This window comes from Sebastes umbrosus, chromosome 10 (assembly GCF_015220745.1).
Source record: "Sebastes umbrosus isolate fSebUmb1 chromosome 10, fSebUmb1.pri, whole genome shotgun sequence".
NCBI lineage: Eukaryota > Metazoa > Chordata > Actinopteri > Perciformes > Sebastidae > Sebastes > Sebastes umbrosus.
This window is the reverse complement of record NC_051278.1, coordinates 19,163,244-19,177,196: the sequence shown is the minus strand read 5'-3', so window position 1 is coordinate 19,177,196 and position 13,953 is coordinate 19,163,244. Positions and strand designations below refer to the sequence as shown.

The 13,953-nt window shown below is 40.2% G+C and overlaps 1 protein-coding gene across 2 annotated transcripts; it reads left to right on the top strand.

The window, feature by feature from the left end:
* Positions 1 to 2,386: 2,386 nt before the first annotated feature.
* Positions 2,387 to 12,268, top strand: LOC119496109 (zinc finger CCCH domain-containing protein 6). 2 transcript variants are annotated; one of them, XM_037783191.1, is made up of 12 exons: positions 2,387 to 2,871; positions 5,575 to 5,794; positions 5,892 to 6,002; positions 6,094 to 6,325; positions 6,426 to 6,568; positions 7,469 to 7,597; positions 7,705 to 7,819; positions 7,922 to 8,031; positions 8,126 to 8,358; positions 8,441 to 8,859; positions 8,957 to 9,142; positions 9,756 to 12,268. In XM_037783191.1, exons 1-12 carry the CDS (start codon positions 2,783 to 2,785, stop codon positions 11,276 to 11,278), a joined length of 3,510 nt encoding a protein of 1,169 aa, XP_037639119.1. In that variant the 5' UTR covers positions 2,387 to 2,782; the 3' UTR covers positions 11,279 to 12,268. The 2 variants fall into 2 exon arrangements, with proteins under 2 accessions (XP_037639119.1, XP_037639118.1); XM_037783190.1 differs by having other exon boundaries at positions 8,954 to 9,142.
* Positions 12,269 to 13,953: the final 1,685 nt, after the last annotated feature.

Sequence of the window (13,953 nt, the reverse complement as noted above, 5' to 3'; positions counted from 1 at the left end):
TATAGTGCAGAAGAGACTTAAAAGTGAATATAGTGCAGAAGAGACTGTTAAAAAATGAACATGGTGCAGAAGAGACTTAAAAGTGAATATAGTGCAGAAGAGACTGTTAAAAGTGAACATGGTGCAGAAGAGACTTAAAAGTGAATATAGTGCAGAAGAGACTGTTAAAAAGTGAATATAGTGCAGAAGAGACTGTTAAAAGTGAATATAGTGCAGAAGAGACTGTTAAAAGTGAATATAGTGCAGAAGACTGTTATAAAGTGAGTATAGTGCAGAAGAGACTGTTAAAAGTGAATATAGTGCAGAAGACTGTTATAAAGTGAGTATAGTGCAGAAGAGACTGTTAAAAGTGAACATGGTGCAGAAGAGACTTAAAAGTGAATATAGTGCAGAAGAGACTGTTAAAAGTGAACATGGTGCAGAAGAGACTTAAAAGTGAATATAGTGCAGAAGAGACTGTTAAAAGTGAACATGGTGCAGAAGAGACTTAAAAGTGAATATAGTGCAGAAGAGACTGTTAAAAGTGAACATGGTGCAGAAGAGACTTAAAAGTGAATATAGTGCAGAAGAGACTGTTAAAAAGTGAATATAGTGCAGAAGAGACTGTTAAAAGTGAGTATAGTGCAGAAGAGACTGTTAAAAGTGAATATAGTGCAGAAGAGACTTAAAAGTGAATATAGTGCAGAAGAGACTGTTAAAAAGTGAATATAGTGCAGAAGAGACTGTTAAAAGTGAATATAGTGCAGAAGAGACTGTTAAAAGTGAGTATAGTGCAGAAGAGACTGTTAAAAGTGAATATAGTGCAGAAGAGACTGTTAAAAGTGAGTATAGTGCAGAAGAGACTGTTAAAAGTGAATATAGTGCAGAAGAGACTGTTAAAAGTGAGTATAGTGCAGAAGAGACTGTTAAAAGTGAATATAGTGCAGAATAGACTGTTAAAAGTGAGTATAGTGCAGAAGAGACTGTTAAAAGTGAATATAGTGCAGAATAGACTGTTAAAAGTGAATATAGTGCAGAAGAGACTGTTAAAAGTGAACATAGTGCAGAAGAGACTTAAAAGTGAATATAGTGCAAAAGAGACTGTTAAAAGTGAGTATAGTGCAGAAGACTGTTAAAAGTGAGTATAGTGCAGAAGACTGTTAAAAGTGAGTATAGTGCATTATTATCCATCCTGCAGACCTGATAGCTAATGCTAACCATTAGCTGATAGCTAACTAATGCTAACTGTTAAGGCTACATTATTGTGTAGAAGTACATTATAAGGAACAACACTCATTTTGAGCCTATTGTTAATGGTACTAAACATTTTACTCACTTACGTATGGAAAGCCGTTTGTTAGTCACTGTTTTTCAGCAACTAGTGGACTTTTTTGTCCCTTTCTAGTTAACTAGTAAACATTTTGAGCTGCACTAGTTAACTAGTAAGGTCAAAAAGCTTTAACTAGTTACTAGTGGACATTTTGGTCCTCACTAATTAACTAGTGCAGAAAATTGTAGGTCACTAGTTAACTAGTAAGGGCCAAAATGTCCAATAGTAACACTAGTTGTTGTCTTTTTGACCTTACTAGTTAACTAGTGCAGCTCAAAATGTTCACTAGTTAACGAGTGAAGGTCTTTTTGACCTTACTTGTTAACTTGTGGCTCTTTTTGGCCCACATTAGTTTACTAGTTAGGTAAAAAAAAAAAAGACTTTCACTAGTTAACTAGTGGACATTTTGGACCTCACTAGTTAACTAGTGCAGGAAATTGTAGGTGACTAGTTAACTAGTGAGGTGAATATGTCCTTTACTAGTTAACATATCAAAGCTTTTGCAGCTTACTAGTTAACTAGTAAGACTCTCAGTGTTACTAGTTCTGTCCAGAGGTCCACTAGTGTGTCAAAAAGCTGACTAGTTGGGACTTTGGTCCTACTAGTGTGGTGCACAGTCTGACTAGTAAGGCTTCTGTTGGAACTAGTTGGATAAAAGTCCACTAGTTGTTGAAAAACAGTGACTAGTAAGAGTTTTTGTCCAACTAGTGCTGACAAAGACCGAACTAGTGACGTCTGATATCAAAGATATGGAATAAATGCTCAAACGGCTCTCCATTATTTCCATAGTAACGGAACGATGTTACCGTTGCACAAAGCAGGTATTTATAGTGTCTTTGTCTCGTGGAGTCGGAGCTACACCTGCTGGGCAACGACAGCAACTGCAACGAGCGCGTGAAGCCGATCTCACCCAACGGTCATATTGACAAAGGACAAAACTGTGTGCGTCATACACACTTCATAGTGTTGCAGATGTTGAAAAAAAAATAAACTGACGTTGCTTTCAACCAATCAGAATCAAGGCTCTTGTTTTCACTAACCAATCACTGAGGAGGATTTGTTACAATCAAGTTCGGTAGCCCCGCAGAGGACTATATATATATATAAACGGTTGGAGGAATATATGATCTAGGAATGTAGCTGCAGCAGAAAAACCTCAGAAGCCATTTGAGATGAAGTCCACTGGTTGAGAAAAGAAAAGCCCTCATGAAGATGCTGAAATCAACGAACATGGTTACATTTCTGTCTCCCGTCTCCTCTATTTCACCATGGCAGCTGTCAACCGACGGGGACATTAGCAAAGCGGGGTATCAAGCAGAGTTAAAACGTCATTGATTATGATGATGAAAGAGGAGGAAGAGAGAGAGTGTGTTGTTTACTATGTAACACCGTGAGTCTTTTTCTCCAGCGTCTCTCACAACCCAACGACTGAGTTAACTTCACAGAGAAAGGAGGCAGCTCCAGCTTTTCCAAATGGCTTCTGTGAGCCTTGTTTCCAGTCCCCCAGCCCCTGTTGTTCTTGACAAAAACACCACAGACTCTGAGCTTGCAGGGGATGAAAGGTCGAGTAACATTCTTATGCTTAATACGCATCATCTGTGCCTTTCAGTGCTGTGGGGGTCTACATGCTTGTGTTACTGTATTATTATTATTTTAACCATGAAATTGCAGGGTATATAGGGTCCCCACTACAACAAAAATCTTTTGCATGCTTTTGGTGCAGTTGCAGTCCAAATAAATAGTCTTAGATTTCCCATCACTTGATCATTTTTCATGCAAGATAGCTGCATCGTTTGTGTTGTTGTGGTGGTGGTGGTGCTTGGGGATGAATTCATGGCTTCATTGTTGCCATCTGCAGGAGACTATGCAAATGACTCTGGTGTGAAATGCCACCACGCCCATCATCCTCGTACTGGAGGCTACTACTCCTCCTACTGGGCACCTGGCAGTACTGCTGAGAGAGACTGGGTTCACACAGGGGGGGTTGAGAGATTATAATGCTTCTGCTGGATACAGGCCATGCCCTTGTGGTTGGTTTGTAGTCCTTACAGGGGGCTGTCAGACCATGTAAACAAAGAGGCACATGCAGGTGTCAAATCAAAGATTTCACCAGGTGATTTCACTGTTCAAGCAAAGAAGAAGATGTAGTGTTTGGTTGGAACAAAAGCAGGTGTATTCTCAGCTGTTGAAGGCCCTGTTTCACACTTTACAAGTCTCACTCTGTGCATATGTTTTTCCACATACATGGATAGTTTACTGCTTCTGCTGGATACAGGCCATGTCCTTGTGGTTGGTTTGTAGTCCTTACAGGGGGCTGTCAGACCATGTGAAACAAAGAGGGACATGAAGGTGTCAAATCAAAGATTTCACCAGGTGATTTCACTGTCTAACAAGTTCAAGCAAAGAAGAAGATGTAGTGTTTGGTTGGAACAGAAGCAGGTGTATTCTCAGCTGTTGAAGGCCCTGTTTCACACTTTACAAGCCTCACTCTGTGCATATGTTTTTCCACATACATGGATAGTTTACTGCTTCTGCTGGATACAGGCCATGTCCTTGTGATTGGTTTGTAGTCCTTACAGGGGCTGTCAGACCATGTGAAACAAAGAGGGACATGAAGGTGTCAAATCAAAGATTTCACCAGGTGATTTCACTGTCTAACAAGTTCAAGCAAAGAAGAAGATGTAGTGTTTGGTTGGAACAAAAGCAGGTGTATTCTCAGCTGTTGAAGGCCCTGTTTTACACCTTACAAGCCTCACTCTGTGCATATGTTTTTCCACGTACATGGATAGTCTACTGCTTCTTAAAATGGGTCTGAAAAGTCATGACGTATTCCAATAGGGACTTCAGATATGATTGTAAGTGCTCAGTAAGGATGATTGTGGTTTTATTGCACCTTGTGGTGTTCCTGTAATTACGGTATCAATGAGAGATTATAATGCTTCTGCTGGATACAGGCCATGTCCTTCTGATTGGTTTGTAGTCCTTACAGGGGCTGTCAGACCATGTGAAACAAAGAAGGACATGCAGGTGTCAAATCAGAGATTTCACCAGGTGATTTCACTGTCTAACAAGTTTTAAGCAAAGAAGAAGAAACAGCTGGTGTAGTGTTTGGTTGGAACAAAAGCAGGTGTATTCTCAGCTGTTGAAGGCTGACAAGCCTCACTCTGTGCATATGTTTTTCCACGTACATGGATAGTCTACTGCTTTTAGTTCTTAAAATGGGTCTGAAAAGTCATGACGTATTCCCAATAGGGACTTCAGATGTGATTGTAAGAGCTCAAGTAAGGATGATTGTGGTTTTATTGCACCTTGTGGTGTTCCTGTAATTACGGTTTCACTGGAAAATACATTTTTCTATATACGTTGAATAGTTATGCTGGGATATTTTAAAGTATTTTAAGAAATACAATAAAGTAGAGTTAAAGATATATCACTGCTGTGCAAATTGAAAGTGAAATATGTGTTGTGCAAATTGGAGCAGAATGTGCTTTGTGCATTGCCACTCACTCTTATACCATCATGGGGTCATGGTTGCAGCAAAGTAAAAGCCCAAACTCTGCCAAAATTATGCTCACTTACTGATCAGAACAGTAATAGACGTTATTGTCTTTAAACATTAACTTCACTGTGTTCCACTGCCCAGCATTGGACACACTGCAAAGATTTCCTGCCTATTAGATATTTACATTCCTTGTTATTATTCCTTTGGGACGCTCCTACAGGAGTGCTCAGGCCTCTCAGCCAGATAGCTTTTGTTGACATTCCATCAAAATGTTTGCTTTTTTGCTATTTAAATAAGAATTGTTTACCTTTATATAACAGTAATAACGGACCTTTGTCATAAATTTATATATGTGACTCATCTCTGACTGCAGGTTGTCGTTAAATATATGAACTAACGTTTCCATGGATGTTACTCAACCTGAGGTTGAATTTAATTTGGCTTTCATGAAATAAATTCTCACTGGTTCACAGGAAATCAACTGTTAGCTTTGAGTTATTGACCGGATGCTTTAGCACAGGAAAGGCTTCGGGCGTATTGGAAACTGTCTGGAATGATATTTAGTACTTTGCTCCAAATGAAGGGAAAAGACATTATGACAGTTTTATTGTAATTTAATTTCCATCTCTTATTAAATCACTACAGCAGGTGATTCTGGATTATGGTTTCGCTCGTGATGTGAAAAACATTTGAGTTATGCCTGAGGCTGACAAATACAGTATATAAACCCTTATACTTATAATGACTGTTTTCCTGTTTTTAGAGAGGATGGTGAACTGGAAGATGGAGAAATAGACGACGAAGGGATTGGAATTGAAGAGGAAAACAAAGAGGCTCCAGAGGTGAATGAAGACAAAGAGAAGGAAAAGGAAAAAGAAAAAGTTAAAGAGAAGGAAGAGAAGACTCACAGGCACTCCAGGAAAAGATACAAGAAGACCAGAGAGAAGAGGAGGTCCAAAAGGAGGAGGCGTGACAGACAGAAGGTAAGATGCTATAATACTTGAGTGAAGGCATGAATGTGAACTACTTTTAATAACTCAAAATGAATTTGAATGTTTTTCCTTTGTTCCCTCTCCTCAGCACCACTCCCCTTCCAGCAGCTCCAGCTCGGACAGTTATGACTCTGACTACGACCGACCAGAAAGGCCTAAAAACCGGAAGAGCCAGGGATCTGATGGCCCGTCCTCTCAGGTGAGTTTACCACCGCTGGCATGCTGACGGTAAACATTCATAAAAGGCATCATTGTGTGACATTTTTCTCTTTGGTCGGTTGACTCGCCAGCATGGACGGGATTCAAAGGGAGGCCACGGCAACTCACAGAAGTCCCCGCCGCACAAGAGCAGCGATTTTGACAAATACAGCGACTACAGTGATGACAAATACGACTACGATGAAGAGGAGGAGGATTACGAAGATGACATGTCCGAGTATCCAAAAGAATCGATATCCCAGAGTCGGGGAAAGGGACGCCACGTGAAGAGAGGAAGCATGAGAGGGATGAAACAGCAGCAGTGTATGAATGCTTTTTTCAAATTCATCATTCATGTAGTAATTTATCTAGATTTACTGTGAATGATAAAGTTTTTTTGTGTTTTATGTTTGATCATTTTCAGTTGGGCAAAGAGGAAGAGGCAGAGGGAGCGGACCAGGAAGAGGACGGGGGATGCTCTACAAGAACAAGAAGCTGAAGGGCAAACCCTGGGGAGGACGTGGGCGAGGTCGAGGAGGAGACCAGGGCATGGACGACATGGTACCGGTAAGTGTGCCCCTGAAAATTCAACCATATTTCTTTATATTATTTTAGTAGAATATAATACTCTACTGCCTGAGCCACAGCAGCCCCCCTAATAATTACATTACTATTATATTGGTCATGGAGAATCAAGCTAAAGTATTGTATATACTTTTAGTGTCTACAAAACAATTTAATATGTGTAGCAGTTGGTGATATAGAAGACAGGAACTGAACCCAAACCCAGACAGTAGAGGAGGCTGCAGAATGATTTCATTGATTTATTGTGAAAATGGCTTACACGCTTTGGACACATGTCCAAATGCAGGTAGTGGCAGCCAGGTAACACGTAGCAGTAGCAGGTAGGCAACAAGAAGTCCAAAACACCAGGAACACTAAACACTGGAAAAACAAAACCATTACGAAGAACAGGCTGGAAAACTAAGCACAAGGTACGAAGACAAACTAGCAATGAAACAGGGGAAACACACAGACTAAATACACAAGGAGAGCAGGGTGATTAGGCACAGGTGGACCAAATCAGGGCAAAAGTAAAAAAAAAAACTACAAAATAAAACAGGAAACAGACTAAATATATAATAATTTGTTATTCATTCATTCATTCATTCATTCATATAAATGCATACATGAGACAAGGAAAAACACAGCAAATGGAAAACCCCAAACAAAACCTCTAGATAGATGATCACATAAAACCAAAGCCAGGTAAACAAATAAAACTAAAAGATTATAATGCCAGATAGTCTAAACTAGCTCTGGACACAGAGATGAATATTACAATATGCATTTTTTTTTTAGAAACCTGAACAACAATTAAAAGTAAAAAGGTCAGTCTTGTGTTTTGTTTCAGCTTTTGACTGTCCTGTTCAGCTTTTGTATGTTGTTGTTTATTTTGTGTCCCAGGAAGGAAAAAACTCTTCCGGTTTTCAGAAGAAACGGCCGATAATGAGCAAAGAGTTCATCAATCAGCACACAGTTGAACACAACGGCAGATACATCTGCAAGTATTTCCTGGAGGGTCGATGCATCAAGGTATAGTAGTGCTAATGTTGTTTTACTTGCTATAACAATGTACACTGAAATATTTTTAAAAGCATAAACACTTTCCTACCTGAAAGATTTTTTTTGTCTTCATACAGGGAGAACAGTGCAAGTTTGAACATGAGCTCGTCGTACCCGATAAGAAAAAGGAACTTTGTAAATTTTACCTCCAAGGATACTGCAGTAAAGGAGATAATTGCATTTACATGCACAATATCCTTCACTAATGACAACAAGTGTTTTTAATTACATTTGTGTAATTGCATTGCATTATTACCTTTTTAATTAGTCTTATTCCTTAACCTGTGATTGCACATGAATACCCGTGCAAGTTCTTTCATACCGGAGCCAAATGTTATCAAGGGGACAACTGCAAATTCTCCCACGAGGCTTTGTGCGACGTGACTAAAGAGTTGCTTGATAAGGTAAAGGAAAAAGTGTTTTTTCAACTCTTCTATACCAAAGAGATTCTCAGTTCTAATGGTCAACAACTGTTTAATTTCTGACTTCATTTATCAGATAATTAACACTGAGGAGGAGAACGCCCGCGAGGACGAGATGGAGCTTGAGGATCTGAGAAAGCAGGGTATCGCCCCGCTTCCGAAGCCTCCTCCTGGGGTGGGGTTGCTTCCCACTCCTGGTCAGAGCAGTCCTACAGATGGGGCGTCTGGCCAAGCAGGGAAGAAGATCCCCTCCCTGTTTGAAATCAAGGTTCAACCGACTGTAGACTTGGCACAAAAAATTGCTCTGAGGTAACCAAAATCATCTGTAATCAAACTCAAACCAAACTCTAAAGAGCGTCTTCTCACCCTAATTGTGCACATTATTTTTCAGCGGATCCAACTTCTCCCAGAATCAAGGTGAAGACACCGATGAGTTCGGTGGAGGCTCGGAGGACACGCAGAGTGGAGGTATGGTGCCTTCAGGGCCCTCTGGTCCTCCTATTCCTCCCCCTGGATCACCACCTCCCATGGGTCACCCCGCCGGACCGCCCATGCCACAGAGCCCCCCAGGACAGCACCCACCACACGGGTTTCCAATGCCGCCACCAATCCCCCCCCCTGGTCATCCCCCACCCTTCCTCGGAAACCGACCCAATATCAACCCTCAGATGAACATGCAGATGCCTCCGTTCCCTCCTGTACCAGATCTACAGATGCTGCAGAATCTCTTCCCTTTTCCATCGTTGGGTCAGAACCCGGTAGAGTTCTTCAGCAGCTTCCTCCGAAACCAGGCCATGGCTCCACAAGGAGGTCAGGTTTTATATTAATATCATTATCCAATAGGCTAATTATCTTTTAACCGTTTAACTGAAATTGCAAAATTGTTGTTTTATTTTCAATGTAGTAGACCCTGGTGTGGCCTTCATGCAGAATCTCCAGCAGCAGGTGGGTGCAGAGTCACAGCTGCAGTCTTTACCACCAGAAGTACAGAAGGCCATCTTTTTACACCTGACACAGCAGCAACAAGAGTCACATCCAAAGGGAAATGAGCCACAGAGAGCAGAGGGACAGGATGATAACAATGCAAACAGAGGTAAGTGCCCATGGGCATGAAGCGGAATTAATTTAGATAAAATAAAACCTAAAATCCCCTCAGAAATGGAGCACAAACTGAAGTAGATAGACCTGTATTACCAAGGAAAATTATCCAAACACCTCAGTGAACGAACATGCTCTGAGAGAAAACACATTTAAATATGATTTCAGGGCTCTCAACTAACTTTTGACACCATCCTCCTGGAACCGTCCCGAAATATAACCTAAGCCATCCCGAAATGAATACAGACCGTCCCAAATTTAAAATCTTTGTTTTTCTGCATTATCGTTAGTTAATCATTCAAAGTGATGTTTAACATAAATCTAACATCAAAAGTTATTTGTTTATATTTGTTCATAAATTTATAATTTATCCAAAACGTTTTTTTTTTTTTTATTTAAAAAGTAATCGTTTTGTTTTGTTTTGTTTTATTTATAGTTTGCATGTTTGTTTTGATTTTGATGTCAACAATGTAGCTAAGTTAAATAAAAATATTTTGTATGTGTAAAAAGTAGCATTTGGTCAAGGATAACAAGATATTTTGCATATGGGCCCCAAAAAAGCTAGATGACATCCTTAAGCCCTGATGGTCTAATCTTTTCTTTAACAGATGAAACTACAAACTGGTACTCAAGCGATGAGGAGGATGGAAGCTGTGTTACCTCCATCCTTAAATCTCTCAAGAAGCACAGCGAGATGCAGCAGTCCCAGTCCAAGCCCCCCCAGGCCGCCCTATTGGCTCCAGCGCTGGGTGACCCTCGGCTCGGGAAGGAGAGGGCCACGCCCAGCGACCCCCGCGTGAAGATGGACCCGCGACAGCGACCCACGGATGTGAAAAAGGAGCCCGACGGAGCTGCAGACCCACGGTTCTCCAGAGACCCCAGGAAGATGAGACCGATGGAGCCGAGTTCCTACCGCCAGCAGAGCCACTCCGTTCCTAAGAAGCTTCCTACAGGAGATGAGGATGATGAAGGAGAGCGGGAGCTCAGGGACAAAGCAGTTCTCATCCCTCTAGAGGCCGGACCTGATATGGTGCTGCGCGACCCTCGTTGCCAGTTAAAGCAGTTTAGCCACATCCGGGTGGACATCCTGCTCCAGCAGCCAGCCTTCGCTCAGACAGTGGTGTGGGGCCCAGAGGACCTCATCCCTTCCCTGGTGCCCAAACAGGAACTCTCCATCAACCTGCCTCTCCCTCCCCTAATAGCAGACGCTCAGATGAACCGAACAAGCCTGCCTGACCACCCCCCCGTCTCCAGCCCTCCGTCGATCGACCCCAGACTGGTAGCTGCACGTTTGAAGGAACGTATGAGTCGATTACCCTCCGGATCTTTAGAGTCTCGATCCGCCGCTGAAAGACCCGTAGATCCGCGTCAGCATAAGACTCTGGACCCCAGACTCAAGCGTACAGTAAGCCTGGACTCCAAGCTGTTGGGTCAGAAAGTGCCCTCCTCTGGGGGAGGAGTTGTGGACCCCAGGCTGCAGAAGGCCACTGCTAGCTCCTCTCCTCACGTTGTCCAAACGAAACCAGAGCCTGAGAGGCTGCCACCTTATGCCCCTCGTCTGGCATCCTCTGGTGGAGGGCTAGAGAGCCCCACCACAATCCTCGGGGGCATCAGTCTGTACGATCCTCGCGCTCAAACCGAGCAGGCTCAGAAGGAGCAAGCAGAGCCTCCAAAAAAGATTCTGAAACTCCTCGCTAAGAAAGACAATACGCCACCGCTCTCACCAACCCAACGAAGTGGCTCTTCTTCCGAAGAGGCCAAAAGCACAGACGCTGCCTCAGATCAGCCTCCGCCTTCCAGTTCTCCCACCGTGCCTCCCGCCTCACCCGTCAAACCCCCCGCAGTTCATAACCTCCCCATCCAGGCACTGGCCGGGCTGATCCGACCCCAGTACACTGACCCCAGGCAGGCCAAACCGGGAGGACAGGCCTCTGCAGGAGCACAAGAAGAGGCAGAAGACAAGAAGCAAGAGGAGAAGAAGCAAGAGGAGAAGAAGCAAGAGGACAAGAAGGAGCAGGAGAAGGAGCAAGAAGAACCAAAAAAGGACGATCCAGACGACGAGGCAGACGACAGGACGCTTAAAGACGTGTTCAAGACTTTTGATCCCACTGCTTCCCCTTTCTGCCAGTAAAACACCCCGGTGTGGAAACGTATAAATGTCACAGAAGATTTGTATTTTGATGAGGTCTATTAATCTTTATTTAGCTTTACATGAACCTATTTATTTCTGTATATAAACGATCCTGTATAGAATCACATACTATCTAGTGCACCACACAGTTGTCAGTATGGAGATGATGCTATTGTGCACAGACACAAGTGTATAGTTACTTTTGACATAATCAGATTAATGCTGTGTTTTTAAAAGTGTGTATGTTAAAGCCACACAGGTGTTTTCAGTTAATCCTGACTGTGTGGGCGTGTTTAGACTGTAATTGATTGACACTTTCTCCTGTTAGCTTCGTTGCACCTGTTAGGGCGGGACAAATTACACCTGTATCATTTCTTATTGGTAGATGGTAGATTTGTGACCTCATAAATCCCCATCAAAGCTCCTGAGCTGAGGTCTACTCAGCCAGAATGACTGAAAACGCCTGTGTAGGTGTATCTTTTTATCATTGTGTAATTTTCATGTACGTTTTAAACAATCAGAAAAAAGAATATTATGTTAACTTGTATAGCTTTCAGTAAGGACTGACCCATATGGGTTCATTCCAGGCATTACACCCTGTACAATAGATCATCCACTCACTACATGCAGAGAGATGAGGCTAAATAATGGATCAAACAATGACTGTAAGAACTCCCTTGATATTTTTTTGTATTTCTTTATTTATTTCAAGACACTTTTTTTATATTATGATATATTTCGGTTTATGTTCACTTTTATGATAAGGGATTTTTTTCAACAGATGTTTTCTTGAATATTTACTCTCTTTTTTTACCACACACCCTGATATGATTTTGTGATTTGTCAACCTCTGACATGATCAGGTCAGATAAACATATGAGTTCCCTGCTTAGCTAAGAAGAAAAGTGGGTAACACTTAATTTTACAGGTCTGAAAAATATCATATTAATTGCTGATAATTAGCAAGTAACCTCTTTGGAATTACTGCCAAATTACCCAAATATTTACCTCAAAATTGATAGAAAATTACTTTATTATAAACATTATTTAATAATGATATGCTAAAATAGCATATAGTTGCTGGAAATGCATTAAATAAATTACCAGCTATTGGGAAATAGCGGAATATAATTATTAATATATTTAATTAGTATAATAATGTTTATAATAAAGTCATTTTCTATACATTTTGAGGTAAATATTGGGGTAATTTGGCAGTATTTCCAAAGAAATTTCAAATAGGTTACTTGCTAATTATCACCTAATTACCATGAAATTTGCAGACCTGTAAAATGAAGTGTTACCTTTTTCATTTTATAAATGCTTTGAGGATGTAAAGTTACTGTTATAGGCTTTTCTATCTTGTTAACCTAGCAGTAATGACACTTAATTGAGTAAATTAATGTCATTCCTCACACACTCACAGCTGACAAGCTTGTAAATAGCAGGTAAACGTTTTTTCTTGTTTTCGACTGAATAAAAAAGTTACTATACAGAGAGAGAAAATATTATCTTGGTCACATTGCATTGCTATAATATAAATATGACCTTTATGACTTTATGTTTCATGTTGAATTTAGTTGGAGTTGACTGTAGATGAACTCATATGGGGTTATGTGTCTTACAGAGGGTGAATGTTGTGGGTTTAAGGTGGCATAATGCATAAAGCAGTTTGTATTATTGGACAGTTGTGTCTCTGTTAAGATGAGCCGTGTTGGACTAAAACTAAGCTATGTACTTTTTTTTTAATCGTTTTCATAATTCACTTTGTAAATGCCTATTTCGTATCACGTGTACAGTCTGTTTTTGAGTGTTTTAATGAATAATGCTTTATTTTTTCCCGTCAGTTTGGTGGTTATGGTTGTGATAATACTGTATGACATTTTAATGACACATTATGCCCGTCACATTTCAGTGATTTTATTATGAATGGCTGAAATAAAGAGATAAAACATTTATTTCAGAATCACACGTCGAGTTGCGTTGTCTCATTTTAGTAACATGTCCAGCTTTATATCACATTACAGCGTCAATACAAAATATTTGATTGTCATCCACCTTGCTGAAGTGGCCTTGAGTGTGACAGTCTGTTAATAGCTCCTTATAAGGATTGAGTGGCTTTCATGTTATTATATCAAATAGAAAACAAAAATGTATCTGTGTTAGGCTCCTTTTTTATTTATTTAAAAAAATAATAAATAAATAAAATAAAAAGATTGTTGTAAAATAACTTTGTATATACAAACTAAACTAAATGAATTCAAAGAAATGGTGGTTAAAGTTATAGGCAATGAAGACTCATAAAAACAAGGGTATACTGTAAAAAAAAAAAAAGGTGTAAAATAACGGGAATTTTCCAGCAGCAGGGGCGCCAGAAAATGTCTGTTAATTAACATAAATAAACAAATAAAACAACATTTAATTTTACATTGCAAAAGCCCAAATTTACATTAACTCAGAAGTTTTGCAAAAAAAATCTGTTTTTTTTACAATAATATTTTTAGAATTCCATGAAATCCTTTTCTTCTAACATAAATTAATTGTTAAAATAGAGTCATAAACCTATAAAAACAGAATAATTATCTTTAAAAATGATCAAGAAAAGCTTAAATACAAATAGTTACGATTGTGATTAAAAAAAAAATACTGTAAATCTAAGACCATTTACATATAAA